General features: G+C 33.1%; 2 protein-coding genes and 1 long non-coding RNA gene across 4 annotated transcripts in view; 2 read left to right on the top strand and 1 right to left on the bottom strand.

The window, feature by feature from the left end:
• LOC139431573 (uncharacterized) overlaps window positions 1-22,085 on the top strand; it is a 34,663-nt gene that overhangs the window by 7,360 nt on the left and 5,218 nt on the right. The window lies entirely within an intron of this gene.
• The window catches only part of LOC111418328 (uncharacterized), a 30,193-nt gene continuing 9,067 nt past the window's right edge, over window positions 960-22,085 (bottom strand). Inside the window, exons 1-2 of one of the 2 annotated variants that reach the window (XM_071199490.1) lie at window positions 7,234-7,502; window positions 960-2,878 (exon numbers count right to left, since the gene is read on the bottom strand). In XM_071199490.1, the coding sequence (XP_071055591.1) occupies window positions 1,831-2,878; window positions 7,234-7,304 (1,119 nt within the window). In that variant the 5' untranslated portion in view covers window positions 7,305-7,502 and the 3' untranslated portion in view covers window positions 960-1,830. Of the gene's footprint in view, window positions 2,879-7,233; window positions 7,503-22,085 lie in introns of those variants that run through there. The other variant, XM_023050844.2, reaches the window with a different exon arrangement.
• LOC111418338 (methyl-CpG-binding domain protein 2) lies at window positions 8,226-9,016 on the top strand. The gene has a single exon (XM_023050857.2). It carries the CDS (start codon window positions 8,288-8,290, stop codon window positions 8,921-8,923), a length of 636 nt encoding a protein of 211 aa, XP_022906625.1. The 5' UTR covers window positions 8,226-8,287; the 3' UTR covers window positions 8,924-9,016.

The raw sequence follows: 22,085 nt of genomic DNA, 5'->3' as shown, positions 1-22,085 counted from the left end.
AGCAACACGTAACTTCTTATTAGCAGAACGTAATCTTCCTGTAACTTTCCTTTTTTTTGTATTTCGTCCAAAACTTACAGACGTCTCATTTTCGTCTTCACTCGACATTATTAACACTGTATTAAACACGATCAGTAAGTCAATAAGAAAATAAAAATTTCAAGTACAAACACATTACAACGAAATAACTTGACGCAATCTGATGCAAACGTCACATTTATATGGGATATAAAAGATGTAAAATGAGACGCCGAAGACGACTAAGTAATAAAATATGGGGGGTGCCATTTAAAAAATGAAGTTATGGTGCTTCCAAATTTCGAAAAGTTAACGTGTCATAGTAAAGTGACCAAACGATCTAGACAGCCGTTCTCGGCACCAAAACATACTCCATCATGTTGTTTAAGCATGTTCTGAATCCTAAATTGATATCTCAAAAATTGAGTGTTCTATGATTTTTTTAACAAATGTCCGCTGGAGCAGATTTTTCTAGAAAAAATCGAATAACTCGAGAACGGCCGAATCAAAGTGCAAAAAGTAAACTTATTTATAAACCTTGAAAACAGACAAATCCAAATATGTAAAAATATACAGGGTGTTCCATTTAAAAAAATAAAGTAGGTGGCGACTTCCGGTATAACCGGATGTGTTAGAAATCTGAAAATATTTTGGATGAACAGAACCTAATTGATAATACTTAAGTTTGCATCCTCAAATTTTTTGTTTGGCCAGAACTCCAGAAACATCTAATGACCGGTCTCGCTGAGACACCCTGTATAAAAATAATTTTTTGAGATTATCTCATTATTTAATGATTGAATCAAAAAATTTTGTTAATAATATTTGTTTAGAATTAAGTCAGCAATAATTTTACTTAACATAATTTTTTTTAATCTTTCAAATTTGATTTCCCTGTGAATAGTATGGCAAATAAAAGTAATAAGGTATAATAAAAAAAATTGTTTTTCATCAAACGATTGTCACTTTAATAATAATAATATATTACCAGATATAATTTATTAAATACAATAGTTGATAATACGTAAATAATATGTTTTACTTTTAAAACAGCGTCATACCATTTTTAATCGGAATTTATATACAACTAGGTATGCGATTCTTAAAAATCTAAAACATCATAAATAATTATAATTATTATTAAAAGGGAGATCTATCTATGGACGCGAAATGTCCAAGGAACTTATAAAAAAACCTTATCTATTTACAATAATTGTTCAATTATTATTCAATTATTAAAAGCTCGATTAATGATAAATTTGTTTTCTTCTAAGTATAGAAAAAAATATAGGCGCTCTTTATTATTTATTGTACTCTCGCAATTGATTATCAAATCGAGATTATCGGTAAATAACGATATGTATAGGTTGATTACTTAACAAGCTATAAGAATAGTAGATTGCTTTAAAATGTTTGTGTCAAATTTCAAGTTTAAGGTACAAAAACAAAGGGGTTAATACTCGCCCTTTTTTTATAAAAGACTCCTACGTCCAAAATAATTTAGAAATACACGCTTACATAATCGGTTTTTAGTCACTTTTATGTACATCTTAATCATAAATACAATTAAATTAGTTTTGTTTTTTATTTAGGATTTAGGCAAGAGGTTAAATACATATTTTTTTGTTGTTATTAAAAAAAAGGTACAACGTAGTGTGTAATATTAATTGTATTAATTATAATAATAGTATATGAATAATAAAAATAAAATCGGTTTAGGCCAAGCGATTTCTTATTCATCACCAATTTAAATATAAATCACAACGAATATTTAAAATCAAAGTTAATTTAAAAATAAAAATCATCGTTTAGCTAGGCATAACTTTGACTATGTTCTAAAGCAATATTATTCAATTTATTTCCTTGTTCAACCCAATTTTTTAACCTCCCCCTCAATTCCTCTAAACTCTTCGATTTCGCTTTATTAATTCTTTTATATTTAACATCTTTAGGTTTCGTTACTGAACGATGATTTGACATGACTCTGTTGTAAGTGGTAACCTGATTGTTTTGTTTTTCGTCTTCTTTTCCCGTTTTTCTTGTACTATTATAACTCCAGGTGGATGATTCCTTTTGTGACATCTCCTCGGAATTATTCTGGCATATCGCTTTTGAGCTACCACTTGCGGCGAAAGCATCTCGTTTCCGATGCAATTCCGTTGATTTGTGTTCGTTTTGACTGTCGTTATCGACATCCTCTTCAACGCTGTACACGGTTTCCAAGATTTCGGGTCTTCTTAGGAAACCATTACTCCTTCGGACGGTATATTTTAAATTGGGATCGATCGCGTCCGAAATCGATCTCACCACTGTTACAGCATCCGGATTTCCAGATCGAAATTTCGGAATTTGAGTTAAATTGCAAGAATCCGAATCAACATCTTCCATGACAACGGCACTATCAGAATCATTTAACGAATCCAAATCTAAAAGATTCGTATCTAACTCTAAAAGTTCGGTTTGTGGCGGTTCTAATCCGTTATCGACGAGTCGATTAATTAACGATTCGATCATTCTTTGTTGTCTTTGGATTATCGACTCTCTTAAATTAAGCATTGTCGAGATGTCTTTTTGTTTGCGTATTAGGCGCGATTCGAAAAAGAGTAATTTTCCCGAGAGGGCTTTTAATTGATCTGCTTTTTCTTTTTGTATCCGGGATATTAAGAGTTCTTGCATTTTGTAAGCTCTTCGCCACGCTAAAAGTTGTTGGGCTTGGGCGCGCGTTTTTTGTCGTAATTCCCTAACGAGTTTTTGAGCATCGTCGAGAGTTTCTACGTCCGTTGTTGTACAACTTTCGGCTTCTGTTAAGCCGAGAAGAAACTTTGAATCCATTGGTTTATTTGTGGTAAAACTACCAGATCTAAAAAAAAAAATATCAATAAGAGTTGTGTTCAACTTATATCTTATCTAATTTTAGGTTATTATATCACATGTAACTTCTTATATTCTATTGGCTAAATGATAGGACTGTGGTTATTTAACCCTTTGTGTCCCAAGAAGTCAAACATTTTGAAACTTTGTGACAGAATTAAAACGCTATCAAAATACACTCAGTAAAGGCCTTTGGAATAAAATTTTAAAGTGTCAAAAAAGATGATAATTCAAAAATTCTTGGAAAGCGTGTTTATTGAAATTAAGAAATAAAACTTATTTTAAATTGAAGCTTAAAGCTTTCTGTTTAAAGCGATGTATAACAATCGATGGGTTGAATTAGAAAAATATTGAGAAAAAGAGTATTGAGTTAAAAGTAACATTTTCGTATAACCTAAAAGTGTCAAAAAAGATGCTAATTTAAAAATTCCTGGAAGCCGTATTTATTGAAATTAAAGAATGAGACTTATTCTAAATTAAAGCTCAAAGCTTTCTTTTTAAAATGATGTATAATAATTGTTGGGTTGGATTGGAAAAATATTGACAAAAAACATGTAGATACAAAACTTACATTTTCGTATAACCTAAGAGTGCCAAAAAAGATGCTAATTTAAAAATTCCTGGAAGCCGTATTTATTGAAATTAAGGAATGAGACTTATTCTATATTAAAGCTCAAAGCTTTCTCTTTAAAATGATGTATAATAATTGTTGGGTTAGATTGGAAAAACATAGAGAAAAAAAATGTTGAAATAAAACTTACATTTTCGTATAACCTAAAAGTGTCAAAAAAGATGCTAATTTAAAAATTCCTGGAAGCCGTATTTATTGAAATTAAAGAATGAGACTTATTCTAAATTAAAGCTCAAAGTTTTCTTTTTAAAATGATGTATAATAATTGTTGGGTTGGATTGGAAAAATATTGACAAAAAACATGTTGATACAAAACTTACATTTTCGTATAACCTAAGAGTGCCAAAAAAGATGCTAATTTAAAAATTCCTGGAAGCCGTATTTATTGAAATTAAGGAATGAGACTTATTCTATATTAAAGCTCAAAGCTTTCTCTTTAAAATGATGTATAATAATTGTTGGGTTGGATTGGAAAAACATAGAGAAAAAAAATGTTGAAATAAAACTTACATTTTCGTATAACCTAAAAGTATCAAAAAAGATGCTAATTTAAAAATTCCTGGAAGCCGTATTTATGGAAATTAAGGAATGAAACTTATTTTAAATTAAAGCTCAAAGCTTTCTCTTTAAAATGATGTATAATAATTGTTGGGTTGGATTGGAAAAATATAGAGAAAAAAAATGTTGAAATAAAACTTACATTTTCGTATAACCTAAAAGTGTCAAAAAAGATGCTAATTTAAAAATTCCTGGAAGCCGTATTTATTGAAATTAAGGAATGAAACTTATTTTAAATTAAAGCTCAAAGCTTTCTCTTTAAAATGATGTATAATAATTGTTGGGTTGGATTGGAAAAATATAGAGAAAAAAAATGTTGAAACAAAACTTACATTTTCGAATAACCTAAAAATGTTAAAAATATGCTAATTTAAAAATTCCTGTAAGCCGTATTTATTGAAATTAAGGAATGAAACTTATTTTAAATTAAAGCTCAAAGCTTTCTCTTTAAAATGATGTATAATAATTGTTGGGTTGGATTGGAAAAATATAGAGAAAAAAAATGTTGAAATAAAACTTACATTTTCGTATAACCTAAAAGTGTCAAAAAAGATGCTAATTTAAAAATTCCTGGAAGCCGTATTTATTGAAATTAAGGAATGAAACTTATTTTAAATTAAAGCTCAAAGCTTTCTCTTTAAAATGATGTATAATAATTGTTGGATTGGATTGGAAAAATATAGAGAAAAAAAATGTTGAAATAAAACTTACATTTTCGTATAACCTAAAAGTGTCAAAAAAGATGCTAATTTAAAAATTCCTGGAAGCCGTATTTATTGAAATTAAGGAATGAAACTTATTTTAAATTAAAGCTCAAAGCTTTCTCTTTAAAATGATGTATAATAATTGTTGGGTTGGATTGGAAAAACATAGAGAAAAAAAATGTTGAAATAAAACTTACATTTTCGTATAACCTAAAAGTGTCAAAAAAGATGCTAATTTAAAAATTTCTGGAAGCCGTATTTATTGAAATTAAGGAATGAAACTTATTTTAAATTAAAGCTCAAAGCTTTCTCTTTAAAATGATGTATAATAATTGTTGGGTTGGATTGGAAAAATATAGAGAAAAAAAATGTTGAAATAAAACTTACATTTTCGTATAACCTAAAAGTGTCAAAAAAGATGCTAATTTAAAAATTCCTGGAAGCCGTATTTATTGAAATTAAGGAATGAAGCTTATTTTAAATTAAAGCTCAAAGCTTTCTCTTTAAAATGATGTATAATAATTGTTGGGTTGGATTGGAAAAATATAGAGAAAAAAAATTTTGAAACAAAACTTACATTTTCGTATAACCTAAAAGTGTCAAAAAAGATGCTAATTTAAAAATTTCTGGAAGCCGTATTTATTGAAATTAAGGAATGAAACTTATTTTAAATTAAAGCTCAAAGCTTTCTCTTTAAAATGATGTATAATAATTGTTGGGTTGGATTGGAAAAATATAGAGAAAAAAAATGTTGAAATAAAACTTACATTTTCGTATAACCTAAAAGTGTCAAAAAAGATGCTAATTTAAAAATTCCTGGAAGCCGTATTTATTGAAATTAAGGAATGAAACTTATTTTAAATTAAAGCTCAAAGCTTTCTCTTTAAAATGATGTATAATAATTGTTGGGTTGGATTGGAAAAATATAGAGAAAAAAAATTTTGAAACAAAACTTACATTTTCGTATAACCTAAAAGTGTCAAAAAAGATGCTAATTTAAAAATTCCTGGAAGCCGTATTTATTGAAGTTAAGGAATGAAACTTATTTTAAATTAAAGCTCAAAGCTTTCTCTTTAAAATGATGTATAATAATTGTTGGGTTGGATTGGAAAAATATAGAGAAAAAAAATTTTGAAATAAAACTTACATTTTCGTATAACCTAAAAGTGTCAAAAAAGATGCTAATTTAAAAATTCCTGGAAGCCGTATTTATTGAAATTGAGGAATGAAACTTATTTTAAATTAAAGCTCAAAGCTTTCTCTTTAAAATGATGTATAATAATTGTTGGGTTGGATTGGAAAAACATAGAGAAAAAAAATGTTGAAATAAAACTTACATTTTCGTATAACCTAAAAGTGTCAAAAAAGATGCTAATTTAAAAATTTCTGGAAGCCGTATTTATTGAAATTAAGGAATGAAACTTATTTTAAATTAAAGCTCAAAGCTTTCTCTTTAAAATGATGTATAATAATTGTTGGGTGGGATTGGAAAAATATAGAGAAAAAAAATGTTGAAATAAAACTTACATTTTCGTATAACCTAAAAGTGTCAAAAAAGATGCTAATTTAAAAATTCCTGGAAGCCGTATTTATTGAAATTAAGGAATGAAACTTATTTTAAATTAAAGCTCAAAGCTTTCTCTTTAAAATGATGTATAATAATTGTTGGGTTGGATTGGAAAAATATTAAGAAAAAAAATGTTGAAACAACACTTACATTTAATAGAGTCAAAAAAGATGCTAATTTAAAAATTCTTAGAAACCATGTTTATTGAAATTAAGGAATGAGACTTATTTTAAATTTAAGCTCAATGTTTTCTTTTTAAAATGATCTGTAATAATCACACCTAATAACCATTTATCAAAGAAATACCTTCTTGAACAACAAAATTCAACAGCACCACTTTTCACTAAACTTCTAACCTCACATCTGGATGAATAAGTTTAAAGTGTACCTAAAAATCCTACAGTGCGGATTGCGACGTTTTTTATACAGATTATTTCTTGTATACACTTGTATAGTAGAAAGTACAGACAGCTCTAAATGCGCCGAATAGCTAACTACAGTTTAAAATGAGTGTTTAAAATTACCGATACTTTAAAGTACCGTCGGGACACAAAGGGTTAATGGGTAAAATTTAGGTGAAAGGCAGAACCATTCGAAATGTTTTAAATGAGTTTTCACTCAGAATTGATTTCTGTTTTCAGAGACAAGGAAATAATATTGAAAATTTTCACTGTATGAGTTGTGTAATGTAATATAAATGATACAGGATATAGGATTTCTTTAAAACCAAAATCGGCGATTCATGAAAAGATTCAAAACTTTCAGGCTGAACAATGAATATTATTTGCATGCAAAATTCCTAAGCTAGAAGTCTAAGCGAATACTATTTATTTATTAAATTTTTTTTATATACTGGTTGACATTTTTGTGAGGTAAATATATACTTTTTATGATGGCCATAAACCGTGACGAACTTAATGCACTCTGTGAGTTTAGAGATACACAACGGGACCATCTGTCTTTTAGCAACTCGTGCATAACGTGGGCGAACGTAACACAAGAACTTTTCCCCGAGGCGTTATCGAGCAATAGTAGACAAGCCAAGCCAAGCCGCACTCCTCTCGCACCAAGAAGGATCTTTAAACGTCGTAACTCGATCCATTCGACGTTGCCAAAGTAACACGATACCTCACCCTAGATATCCTTCTTTAAAACTACAGAGAGTAGATTATATAGATTCTGATCTTGTGTCTATTAATAAATGGAATACACTATTATAATTATCAAGTAGATGGATCGTGTATTGAAGAAATGAAAGGTGAACGTGGGTTGAGATTACGTCGTGTATATGATGGTAAAAAAAAAGCTGCTTGAAACGCGAGAGGTTTAAATAGAGAAACGGCCTTGTCGCAATAATGCAAGGCCGTTTCTTGAAAGGAGACAGAAACGAACTCTCAAACATGATTAACTCAAAATTATTTCAATCGGATTTTTTTTATCATTTTCGATTTTAGTAGTTAAAATAATTTTTGGTTGCATAATAACCACTTAACGAAAAACGATAATTCTCTTTGAAGGGGAAAGTTGCAGTTGTATTTCGTTTCGATTTATTCTCACTGATACCTCAAATATTTATTGTTGCAAGTTGGAGAGAGTCGATTTCTGTTTAAACAATTTTAAATTAAAAATTTTTAATTTTAGTTCAACGCCATCTATAATCTAATTAACAATTTTCTCCTTTATTTAATTAAAAAAATAATAATATAATATATAAACATAACTTAATAATACCAAAAAATTAATATTCTTTTAAATAAACATTTCAAAATAACATTTTAATTATAAATGTTAATCCTACTTTAACGCCATCTATTAAACAACCAACGAGTTCACTGAACTCACTCTTCCTTATCGACCACACATTTAGACACGTTTAGAGGTTATGTTGAGCGTCGCGCTGTCAGTTTAGTTGTGTTTTCGTTCGGTTCTTAAAAAATAATGAATGTTACGATTGAAAAAACTAAATACGAGTGCGCATCAATACCGAAACGATGGCAACAACCGCAACAGCGTGGACCAAGTGTTGGGGCCGGCGAAGATGTACATCGAAAAACAGGAATTTCTATCGGAAAAGTAGATGTTATGTACTACAATAGATCGGTGAGAAACGACGCTTCTTTAGTGCCCCCGATTCGACAAACCGCCTCAATTTTTAAACAACCCGTAACCGTACATAAAACGCAAGAAAGCAAAGTGAAAACCGATATTAAACATGGTGTTCAAGAGAAGCCGAAGCAGTTGATGTGGGAGAAACGATTGGAAGGGTTAAGAGCTTGTGATTGCGATGGGACCGAGTATGAAGGAATGGAACTCCCGAAAGGAATTAAACCGGTGGGGCCACACGTAATGGAGGAAACTATTATTCAAAGTGTCGCGACTGCTTTACATGTTTCAAGTCAACCTGTTACTGGACAAATGGGGTCTAAAACGTCGTTAGATAAGAATCCGGGGGTCTTTCTGGACCCTAAACAGCCTTTAGTGCAAGCTGTAAACATTTCTGAGGATGATATTAAGAGGCAGGAAGAAAGAGTTCTCGCTGCTAGGAAGAAATTACAGGAAGCTTTGAAAGCTTAAATTAAAAAAAAGTGATTTTTTATACATTATTTATGACTGTATTTTATAATATTTCATTTGTAACTCAATAAATAGTAGGTTTAAGTATTATTATATCTTGTTTTTTTTTATTTTACCATCCATTGAGTTAAGTGGAGGTAGTTTGAGGGTATTATCATATTTAATGAGTGGTTTAAGGAATTGAAAGTTGCGTAGATTATGTGTCGTTGAACTAGGAATATAATTTCTAATGTGTTTCTAATCCAAGTTTTATTATACTCTTGAAATAATAAAATTGATTATTTTGATCCATTTTATAGTGTTATACGGATATAAAAAACTTTTAATTTATTCAGGGCATTGTTTGAACAAACAGGCAGTTAGCCGAAGGCGATTCATAAAATCCATTCTATACGTAATATAAAATTGGCTCACAACCAGTACAATCCCCGTTACAAATTGCTACATTGCTAGGCCCCAAATGGGAAAACTTCCGCCCGACGCCCTTTCTCTTACAGTCGGGGGCCCCACTACACAATGGCAATTTAATATCGAACCAAGCTATTACGTAAAATTGCTAATAAAAGATTCGCAGAAATCTTTGTTATCGTTTACATTTGCGTCTAAATTTTTTTTTGTGTCAATTAAAGAACAATCAAAGAGAACTTTCTCTTCCCAACATTTTTTTAAAGTGGTCTCTACTCGGTTTAATTTAGTAATCTGGTTAAAAGTTCGTGCCGAACGATTTTCGCGTTACACAGTCCGATGGTCACCGTCGGTTCAAAGACTTCTTTTATACCTTCCTCTTCGTCCGTCTATTTAAAGGGCGTAGTGGGCACCAAGAGAGTCCCGGCTCGTTTAATTATGGCATAGATCCGAAGCCATATCGTAAAACGTGACTTGAGTCGACCATCAGAGGTCAATACCTTGCTATCGGTCGACAGCCGATGTAATATTTACCATTTTAAATTCACAAATAGGAAGAGGAGATTTTCTATTTTTGCTGTGAAATTTTTTCATTGTGTTCTAGTAAAGAATGAAAGAAGATGTGCGTGAGTGCATTATCAATGCACTTTTAATGGGATGTTAAAATATGTATGGGGACCACTAACCGACTTCTTGCGTTCCCTTTCTTCAATATACACGCCAGTTTTACAGTTAGTACTCGCGCTGTTTACTTTAGTAGATAGAGTGAATAAAAAAAGCGATGTTCCGTGATCCCAAAAACCGTTTCTAATTCTTTAAAATTTTTTTTTTTGTAATTAGAAACGTGGGCGGAAAAGAGAACATGGGAAAATTTTCTAATACGCGAGGTCATCAACAAGAATTTATAAGAAAAAAATTATTTCCGTTAGAATTTAAGTTTCATTTTTAAATTAATATTTAATTTTAATAATATATTTTGGCTCGCTTCCACTAGAGATGAAATGATCAATACCAGGTTATTTCAAAGTGGCCAATATATATGATATCGTTTATATCACTTCGCCGAGGTCGCTTGCGGGCGAGGCGCTACAATCTTCCAAAACTAACGATTTTGTGTTGTACCATCTTCTGATTATGCTATCTAAGGGATTATTACCACGGTTACGGCTATTTTACGCGTTCTGATTGGCTAGTATTGAGTTTATCTATAAGATAAATTTAACTTAAAGATGGTAGTAATGGACCTAAGTCTAACGCCTTGCCCGCAAACGACCTCGGTGATTTTATGTGATATCATTCATTTGATGCTTCAAATTCAAGATTCATTAGAAATCGCACAATATAATGATTTTTGTTTTGCCCTGAAGGGCAATCACTGAAGAGAACAAGATGTTTAGTTCCACTAGGAACTTCAGTTTTCAAATAGTGCAATAACATCGAGCAAACCTCCTCTGGAGATTTATTGGCCTCGCCTTCGTGATATACAGTGTGTCCCCGGCTAGGTGAAACGACTCTTATAAAAGGTAAAATTTTTTCGATATTAATTGTCATCTTTTGGGGTTTAGCCCTGCTTGATTAACGACTAATTTTGAACATATTATCAATTATTAAAAAACAAGTGAGCCTTGACAGTGAAAGAAAAACTCTTTTTGTGGCAGGTAAAGTACCTTTTCTGTTTACAGTACGTGAAAGTGTTACTAAGAAGTTTTGTTCAGAATAAAAAACTATGGGCATATGCAAATTTTCGGATTGATCGGCCTACTTTGAAAAAATCCATATCAAACAATTTTATTTCTAACAAAGACTGCCATGGAAAAACAAAATTGCTTTCCTGTCACTGTTAATCTCTCAAACTATAATTTAGTAAACTTAAAGTGTTTTTTAAACAGAATGTTAACATTACAGGAAAAAGTTTACGTGATTCCAAAAAAAACCGTCTATTGCTTTATTTTGTGAAAAATTTCCAAATACTGCAATTAAAAGAAGTACTTGTTGGCGTTTAATCAAAAGATTTCTTACAGCAGGAAGAATTCACTCTAAAAAAATGAAAATTATGATGAAACTGATTAACTATGATCAACTGTTTTCCTTTGTGGGCGAACACACACTTAATTTCTTGTGAATATTTTCAGAACGGTTTGTTTATTTCTCCCTAATAATCTGAATCTCAAAACAAAAAGTCGTAATAAGGTACTATTGACGAAAATAATAAACAATAGGTTTTATCAAAGTAGCCCGATGAAAATTTGCATATGGCCATAACTTTTCATTCTGAATAAAATTTCTTAGTAACATTTTACCATACTGTAAACAGAAAAGGTACTTTACCTGACACACAAGAAGTTTTAGCTTCAGTATCAACACTCACTTGTTTTTTAAAATTTGAAAATATGTTCAAAATTAGTCTTTAATCAAAAAAAATTTACATTTTATAAGAGTCGTTTCACCTATACGGGGACACACTGTATATACATTTTTGCGTTGTTAGTCTTCATGTCATGAATACAAAATACATTAAGTCAAAGTCCAAATATCTCCTGTACAGGTGTGATTGGTAGTGGTATTGTTAATCATCTCCTTTTGTTTTATACAAAACTTCTTGGCTCTGCGCTTGAAGTAGATTGAAGTTTTCCCAAAACTATATTTTACTTTATCTCTCAACTCAGGATGGAACATTTCACACATTTTTGAGATATTTAGCTGTGCATCCCAATATTGGTTTTTCCTAGAACCATAATGTGTTTCTCTTACCTCAAATTAAGAGATATGTTCATGAATAAGGACACATATCTTGCCATCAATCGCATTACACTGTGATTTTTGCTTCTCATATCAACAGGTGTTCTATTTTGCACTAATAGGATACATATCTCGAGAAACTCCATGTATTTGTAAAAAGACATTTTTGCAAACTGGAGTAAACTCGCCAATGATTTTAATCTTGTATACAATGTTTGCAAATCAAAATCTTGTTGGTTTTTGATGCCAAAATTTCAAAACTCTGTGAATAGTTGAACACCTGTATATGGAAAGTTATTTTAATATTAATTATTAATACTTAATACAGGGTGTCTCAGCGAGACCGGTCATTAGACGTTTTTGGGGTTCTAGCCAAACAAAAAATTTGAGAATGCAGACTTAAGTATTATCAATTACGTTCTCTTCATCTAAAATATTTTCAGATTTCTAGCACTTCCGGTTATACCGGAAGTCGCCACCTACTCTATTTTTTTAAATGGAACACCCTGTATATTTTTACATATTTGGATTTGTCTGTTTTGAAGGTTTATAAATAACTTTACTTTTTGCAATTTGAACCAGCAATTCTCGAGTTATTCGAATTTTTCTAGAAAAATTTGCTCCAGCGAACATTTGTTCAAAAAATCATAGAACACTCAATTTTTGAGATATCAATTTAGGATTCAGAACATGCTTAAACAACATGATGGAGTATGTTTTGGTGCCGAGAACGGCTGTCTAGATCGTTTGGTCACTTTACTATGATACGTTAACTTTTCGAAATTTGGAAGCACCATAACTTCATTTTTTTTAATGGCAACCCCCATATTTTATTACTTAGTCGTCTTCGGCGTCTCATTTTACATCTTTTATATTCCATATGTCCTATGCCTAACATTAATAGTTTGAGAAATAATTAGGGTTTTTTGAAAGATGCTCACATATCATATGGATATTAACCTAGTGTGCCATGGAAAACAAATGTTTAATGACTTATTGATAAACGTCAAAGTCTAATTTAGACTAATTTTTTTTTTTTTAAATTATCCACATTTATCTCCGAAGACAAAAGGTAAATTTAGAAGAATAGAAGCAAATTTTTTGCATTTTGGACGAATTAATCACGTGTTAAACTGACCAAAAAATGTAGTAGATAATGCAACGGAAGAGGTGAATACCTTGGCTTATTTCGAGCCCAGTCCCAACACCTCAATTCGAGCTGCCAAAGAAGATCTGGGAATCATACTACGAACTTTGTCGCTCTTTTAATGCAAAAAAAATAAATTAAGAATTTCTTGATTTGTGTAAATATTACTTTCGTTATTGTTATCGATTTTAACTCGTTTCAGTACTAATATTAAGGGACATAACATAATTATTAGCTCACATGCATCAAGTGACGTAAACAAGTGAGTCTTTGACTCATTGAGAAGGTTTGTTTTTCATGGCACACTAGGCTAAATATCCATATGATATGTGTGCATTTTTCAAAAAACCCTAATTATCTCCCAAACTATTAATATTAGGTGTGGGTCATATGGGATATAAAAGATGTAGAATGAGACACCAAAGACGACTAAAAAATAATATATGGGATTAAAAAAATGAAGTTATGGTACTTCCAAATTTTGAAAAGTTAACGTGCCATAGTAAAGTGGTCAAACGTTCTAGACCGCAGTTCTCGGCACCAAAATACTAAATTGATATCCCAAAAATTGAGTGTTTTCTGATTTTTTGAACAAATGTCTGCTGGAGCAGATTTTTCTAGAAAAATTCGAATAACTCGAGAACGACCGAATCAAATTGCAAAAAGTAAAGTTATTTGTAAACCTTGAAAACAGACAAATCCAAATATGTAAAAATATACAGGGTGTTCCATTTAAAAAAATAAATAAATAATGACCGGTCTCGCTGAGACACCCTGTATATGCATTATTACCATTGATTAAAATTATAATTTTTTGTGTGTCGAAATGAATTTATGAAAGTATAATGTTAAGTTAAGATTGAAAATAATCTGAATCAAGCTATAATTTGATCGTCAAGTTCTCAATCAATTTCTTCTCAAAGCTATAACTCCTTTTAACCTCCTCTAAAATTGTTTTTATATTATACCATAAATGTTATACGTATATTGTAGTTGTAAAACCAAACCATATAAAATTTCATAACCTTATAAAATATTAATAAACACAATCCACCCTTTTACATTATTAAATTAAAATAAAAAAAAATGTTACAAAATTGTTATAAAAACCTTTATAATTAAAATGTTACTATAAAAATATTTAATCGGATTATTTCGGGAATTACAAAATGGTAACGGAATTTCCTGTTGTAGTAAATTTTGAAAGGGATCTAATTCGGTTTGCTTTTCATTAGGTTGATAAACAAAAGACGCGTTTTCGTCGACGAAGAGCTTCGAAGCAAACCCGAGACAAAGAGAGAGCCATTTTAGCATCGTGCAGTAACACTGCATTTAACCAAGGTCGAAAACATTGCTGAAAATCAATACTGAACCCTAAAGTCCGTCTCTGGTTTTCTTTGTTAAACTTGGCACTCAAACCGGACCTAACTCAATTATCCCAAACGAAAATATTTCCGGATTTGTGTTATATAGGATTACAAGAACGGACTTGGTTGGTTGGTGTTACAAGAAGCTTTTAGGATGATGAAAAAAATAAAAAAAAAGATGTTAGTATGTTTTAAGGGGTGACCGTAAAACCTTTAACGATCTCCGATCAATATTCATCTTGAATTACGGAAATTAGATTTCTCTCTAAATTAACGAAACCAATTTCGAGTTTCTACACCGTCACTAACAGTTAAACATTTCGAGTCAACCTGGCCGCAAATTAATCAATTTAATTTCATTCCACCTATCAAAACGTGAAATTTCATTTCAAAATCGTAACCTAAAAATAAATCAAAAACAAATTTAATGCGGAATACGAGTGGGATTTGAATTATTGTGTAAAAACGTGAAGTATAATTTCGCGCCTCGTAAATTCTCGTAAAGGGAAAACTATCGAAAGCACGATCGGGATTTGTTGACCAAGAAAGACTCCGAATAAACGTTGTTATTGAGAGGATAAATGACATATTCGCGTATATTTCGGTTGAAATGTCGATATCGAATGAAAATTGATCACTTTTCAAACAAACTGGACATGTCGTGTGCAGATACGTTTACCAATTTATATTTGGGGAGAAATGTTATTCGCTATTTCAATTTTATTTTACTTTTTTCTAATATTTGTTTCAAATTTAACTTAAATCGAATGCTAATCAACACTTAATCTGACGTTAATTGAATGTTAATTCTGAGTTATCTTTAAAAATATTAAAAGTAGATACGTTTACCAATTTATATTTGGGGAGAAATGTTATTCGCTATTTCAATTTTATTTTACTTTTTTCTAATATTTGTTTCAAATTTAACTTAAATCGAATGCTAATCAACACTTAATCTGACGTTAATTGAATGTTAATTCTGAGTTATCTTTAAAAATATTAAAAGTAGATACGTTTACCAATTTATATTTGGGGAGAAATGTTATTCGCTATTTCAATTTTATTTTACTTTTTTCTAATATTTGTTTCAAATTTAACTTAAATCGAATGCTAATCAACACTTAATCTGACGTTAATTGAATGTTAATTCTGAGTTATCTTTAAAAATATTAAAAGTAGATACGTTTACCAATTTATATTTGGGGAGAAATGTTATTCGCTATTTCAATTTTATTTTACTTTTTTCTAATTTCAAAATTGCAACTTAAATCGAATGCTAATCAACACTTAATCTGACGTTAATTGAATGTTAATTCTGAGTTATCTTTAAAAATATTAAAAACTTTCACTTTGTGATTACATAATTAATTCAAATTTGAAAGAAATGTGCAACGAAAATCAATCGAGCGTAATTAAATATTAAACTTAATTAAAAATAAGAATAAATTTGTTTCGGTTAAAAAGATTTTAAAAATTCCAATTTGGTTTAGTCTGACGTATTTCAATTTCCCCTCTCAAAAATGATAAACGATGCCCCTGCAAAATTGTGTTCAACGGAGGAATAACCAAGTAGATGCGGTTTTATATTTTCTCTTCGGAAAGGAAAATCGATAACGAGTCGCGACGTGCAAATCAAATTCGGAATAATAAATATTTATCATTCGGACTCTTGTTGCGTCTCGATTTCATTGGAAAGCTGCTACTATTCGATTTTCACGCCCGTTCGTGAGCAACGAGATTAATTACCCCCTCGGTGAGACTTTCTACGAGTATTCACAAAAAAAAAATTGTTAAAAATCAAAACAAACAAAGTCCGTTGTAGATTTCCAATTAAATTTCACATCTGATTAGAGAAGGAATTTGCATTCAAATTGATTTCTTTGATTACGAGTAGGTAGTTGACCCACAATCAAATAGTAAGAACATTTTCCGGTATCGTTTTTGTGTTTAGAGCTTTTTCCAGTTAGTTTTATCGTTACATAAGCGGCTATTACGTAACCGTAAGCTGATTTTTCAATTTGTACAAGAGAGAAAGACCCCGGAGGTCATCGTGAGTGCCGAAACCGTTCCATTGTATTCGTAAACACAACTAACTGTTTCACCGGTTTTATATTTGATTAGACCTTGTTTGTGTTTAATTTCTTACAAAAAAAGAAATTACGAAATACAAACGGTCTAAATAATTAAACGGTTATTTTTGTAATATTTGTTTTTAGTCAACTTCCTGGTTAAGGAGTAATTGTGTTGTATTGACCCACAAGATCATATGCAAATATGTTGCTTCTTTTGACCTACTTCGTAGATGGTAGCGAAAGAGCAAAGAAGATTTTTAACGCATTCAAACAACTTAAAAGCTTCTTTTTTTCCGAGGTAATGACCGTCTTTTTACCGTCGTCTTTCACGGCCGAGAAGCGCGTCATTCCAAAGAAAGAACCGTAAGCCAAGCACCATCCTTCCAGAAGTCGTAAAACGGTAGCTAAAGGATAACCACAATTTCAGTTTAAAAACGAAAATATCTTTTTGTTAATTTCGCGTACAATTTTATTATGATAAGTTAAGAGTCGCCAGACGAGGTTTATTGGGACTCCTTGGTGAAAGGAGTCTTGGCGCCTGGTGTTTCGAAATATCGCACAGACAAAACGACAATAGTTTACAAATCAGACCGAGAAATTTCCTTTTTGTTTTCATTTTAACAACAACAACAATTTTACTTTTTTATGACAAATAAGATAAACATGGGGAGGTTTTAAACTTGTAATTGCCCCCCCTTGTTTCTTACCAAGCGGAACATCGTTATTTTATCGCTTGTGGCTCGCCAATTATCGTAAATTTATGGAAGCTGTGTGTTCGTTGAGTTCGCATTACGAGCAGCCACGGCGATTGTAAGGAAATCGTTGTTGTTCGTCCAACAACGCGTACCACACTCTGACGCAAGAGGTAATCGACCAACGATTAGCTAATTACGATTTATACTCGATTAATTTCCCACATATTTTTTAACGATTTCCTTTTATACTTAGTTTCTATATATAAGATTCGTTCAAATTGTTTTGACAGTTCAAGGTTAGAAATTTTAAATGTCCATAATGATAAAGATAATATAAGTGACGGGTTGCCAGATGTAGACCTTTTAAATTTTTATAGTAACAATGTTAAAGATTCTGTGGATGTGTTTGAGTTTACTGCGGTGACGGAGGAGGAGGTAGGAGATGCCTTAAGCGCTATTTCTTCCAATGCTCAGGGAGCTGACAAGCTTTCTATATCTATGATAAACATATGTTCTCCCTTGATCATACATTTCATCAGACACATTTTTAATTTTTGTATAACTGAACATGTTTTTCCATCTTGCTGGAAAGAGTCGATCATTTTACCCATCGCTAAAGCAAGTAATCCTAAGGCCGCGTTTATATTGGCGAGCGATTAACGATGAGCGTTGAGCGGTGAGCGATGAACGTTGAGCGTTATAACGATGAAGTGTGTATATTAAGCAGAGTCGTAGCACAGCTTATTTAGTATCAGTACCATGGCAAACATGCTACCGAAGTCAGTGCGTTTGCTGTGGTAGGTACACAAAAATAGTGACAAGTACACTAATATTTATTGCATAAAATTAGATGTATAGAGTAATTCTGCAGACCCAGAATCTTCTATTGTTATATTTTCACGGGTCAAGCCGAAACATGCTATAATTTTCGTCACATTGACTAATTGGTTGATATTGAATAACTTTTCCCACTGTTAAATTTTCGCCAGAGTTTGTATGTAATCTAGGCTGGGATCGTACTTAATCGAAGTTTTCATTTCCGTAAAGTTGAAGATTTGTGTAATTTTCTTGACGTTGAATAGACTGCATAGTGTTTTGTTTGCGTCGCACGGCCTCGGTGATAACTTCTTGTATTTTTGCTCGCACTTCCAATTTTTCTAAACAGTCCATGTCCGTAAAATAGGGCAGCAGACTCATTAAAAAATGATAATCGGGGTTACCTGTCATATCAACATCTTTCTTAAATTCCTGCTCTAATAAATCTAGTTTCTTTTGCTCTAATTCCAAGTAATGTCTGTCGATTTCGTTTTGTGCAGGTCTTTTCTTATTACGACATGTTGGTGTTGCGAATGTCTTTCTTTGCGTTGTACAAGATGAAGGACGTGAAGAGCTAGTTGATGGTGATGAAGGTTCATGTTGTATGGTATCTGACTCTTCATTATTAACGTTTTCTGCAGTTTGTTCTTAATCCTCACTATCGGTGTTCTCGGGTTCCTTCGAGAGGTTGCCAGTTGTTGTACTTGGAAGCATGCTATCTTTTACAAATAGCATCATATCAAAAAATGGCCATTTTGACTTATAATTGTCATTTTCTGAGCCGGAGCGTTTTTTCGGAATTTTATGCAGTTCAACCCGAAACTTATCTTTTAAATTTTTCCACTTCCCCTTTGCAGCTCGTCCTGGAAAGAATTTGTATTTAATTAGTTGTTATGATATTTCAGGTTCTTGTCTACAGGACTCTCATTCCGAAATTTAGCAACAACTCTGAGAATGGCAGTTTGTACCGTTAGCAAAATTGTTCATGAAACATGTGAAATAATATGGAATGAATTTGTTGACGAATTCATGCCAGTTCCTAGTCAAGAGCAATTACAAACTGTAGCAGAAGGATACTACAGATGTTGGAAGTTTCCAAATTGCGTAGGGTCAATTGACGGCAAGCACTGCCAAATAAAATGCCCACCAGGAAGTGGTTCTCGCTATTTTAATTATCTGAAGTATTTCGTTTTTTGTAATCTGGGTGTTGATCATTCCATAGTACCGGTTTTGTTTGCACTTCCGAAATTAATATTTCACGACAACTATTCGAAAATTTTGCTTTTGAACACATTTTTGCGAAAAACTTCAAAACAAATAGTCACATAACCTCAATACGTCGTTTTGAATGCAAATGTAACGCACATCCACCGCTTAGCGTTACCGCTCATCGCATTGGTTTAATATACACAGCACTGTTGCATTTGCAGGTACTTGAATTTTTAAATACAACGCTCATCGCTAATCGCTCGTCAATATAAACGCGGCCTAATGCGGTGTCGGATTTAAGACCGATTACTATTTTGCCGGTGCTTTCGAAGGCATTTGAAAAAATTTTAGCAAAACAACTTAGACATTATCTGAATGCGTGTAATATTTTGCCTGAATTCCAATCTGGGTTTAGACCTCGTCATGGCTGCTGTGGAGCGCTTTTGAATATCACTGATGACTTGTTGTCTGAGGGGAAGATGTCGGCGCTTGTTATGTTGGACTACTCCAAGGCCTTTGATACTATTAATCATTCATTGTTGTTGAGTATTTTGCACTACATAGGCCTTGGGTGTGGTGCGATATCGTTGTTCGCTGACTATCTGGCGGGTAGGTACAAAGTGTCATGATACATGGAAACAGATCTAGACCCACTGAAGTCGTATCCGGTGTACCTCAGGGCTCTGTGTTGGGTCCCATTTTGTATACATGCAGGTTATACGACTGTCTGCGTCATTGTAAGTATCATGCTTATGCTGATGACACTCAGATTTATTCCTCTTTTAATGAAAAAGATCTTGCTGTTGCGCAAAGACATATTAACCAGGACCTGGATGCACTAGTTAGCCTTTCAGAAAGGCATAATTTAGTTATTAACCCCCTGGTGGAACGAATCTCTTAGCTCCGAAAGACAAGAGGTCCGAAAGCTTTTCAACCGGGCCAAGACATTAGGTGAATGGGAGAAATATAAACTAGCTCTAACGAATTACACCAAAAACATACGTAAGGCAAAAAGAGAGTCTTGGAGGAGGTTCTGTGAGGGAGTGAAAGACACACCCAGCAGTGCAAGAATTCACAAGATTCTCGCTAGAGATCCGGCACTACCCCTGGGCTCACTTAGGCGGCCTGACGGTAGTTTTACGGACTCTAGCAGAGCCTCGTTGGAGCTTCTCATGCAGACTCACTTCCCAGGAAGCCTGATGATGAGGGCCGATAATGCCACAGCGGGCTATTCCTGCAAGGCAAAGCGCCCCTCAAATACGGATTGGAGTGTGGCTAGAAAAGTCGTCACTTACACATCCGTGGACCAGGCAATTCAAAGGTTTAAGCCGTTCAAATCGCCTGGAGAAGACAATATCTTTCCTGCTTTGTTACAGCAGGGGAGGTCTTTGTTGTTGCCAATTTTGGTAAAAATTTTCAGAGCGAGTGTCGCCTGGAAATATGTGCCGGCAGAATGGACTAAGGTACGGGTATCTTACATACCCAAAGCGGGCCGTTCGGTCCCTACTCCTAATGCCTTTCGACCCATCAGCCTAACGTCATTTCTGCTGAAAACCCTTGAAAAAGTTCTGGAACGGTATATCCGTACGGTGCCATTGGTATCTGGTCCACTGAGTCGCCACCAGTATGTTTATCAAGCGGGAAAATCAGCAGAATTGGCTCTACACAACTTAGTTGGTAGAGTATCCAGGACGCTGCAGGATAAAGAAATCTTGGTTTGTGCGTTTCTGGATATAGAGGGAGCGTTCAACAACGCAATACCACAATCTCTTGAAAGAGCTGCTCTTGACAGGGGAGTGGAAGCAACTATAGCGGGTTGGATCCGCAATATGCTAGATAGTAGAATAGTTTCTACTTCACTCCACGGTGATACGATACGCTTCAGGCCGGGAGGTGGCTGCCCGCAGGGAGGGGTGTTATCTCCCCTGCTGTGGACCCTCCTAGTTGACGATCTGATTGCGATAGTCGAAGCCGTTGGTGTGGAAATACAAGCTTATGCTGATGACATTGTCGTTATGGTCAAAGGAACCTGTTTGCCGAGGATATCTAAAGTCCTCCAGGTGACCCTAGATACCATTTGCGCTTGGTGTAAGGGAGAGAACCTCTCAATAAACCCGCAAAAGACAATTGTTGTGCCCTTCACCAGGAAGCGAAAGTTGGATGGACTAATCCGCCCAACTATCCAAGGTGAAGAAATTCCTTTCTCAAAGGAAGTCAAATATCTAGGAGTAATCCTAGACAAAACCCTGTCATGGAATGGACATTTGCAGGGACTTTTGCACAAAGTTAGACTATCCTTGTGGACTTGTCGCAGTCTTTGTGGAAAAAGTTGGGGTCTTACCCCTGAAAGACTGTACTGGCTCTATGTGACTGTGGTTAGACCTATGATCACATACGGAGCAGCAGCCTGGTATAGGAAAGTCCGACAGACTTCAGCTATCAGTAAACTTTCACGAATTCAACGAGTAGCTGGATTGGCAATCTCTGGTGCGATAGGCACAACGCCAACTCTAGCAATGGAGGTTCTGCTTGGCCTATCTCCTCTGCATTTGCATATAGAGAAAGTGGCTAGAACAACCATTTACAGATTTAAGCAATATGCTCAAAACTGTTCCGACATGTCCTACCAATGGGCTGCGGAAGACATTATAAGCACTGATACTATGCTATCAATGCCGTCAGATTTGGCGGTATCACTATCAGTGATTAATG

The sequence above is a fragment of the Onthophagus taurus genome, chromosome 10 (assembly GCF_036711975.1).
Source record: "Onthophagus taurus isolate NC chromosome 10, IU_Otau_3.0, whole genome shotgun sequence".
NCBI classification, from domain to species: domain Eukaryota; kingdom Metazoa; phylum Arthropoda; class Insecta; order Coleoptera; family Scarabaeidae; genus Onthophagus; species Onthophagus taurus.
The sequence above is the reverse complement of the archived record's forward strand: the minus strand, read 5'-3'. Positions and strand labels throughout refer to the sequence as shown.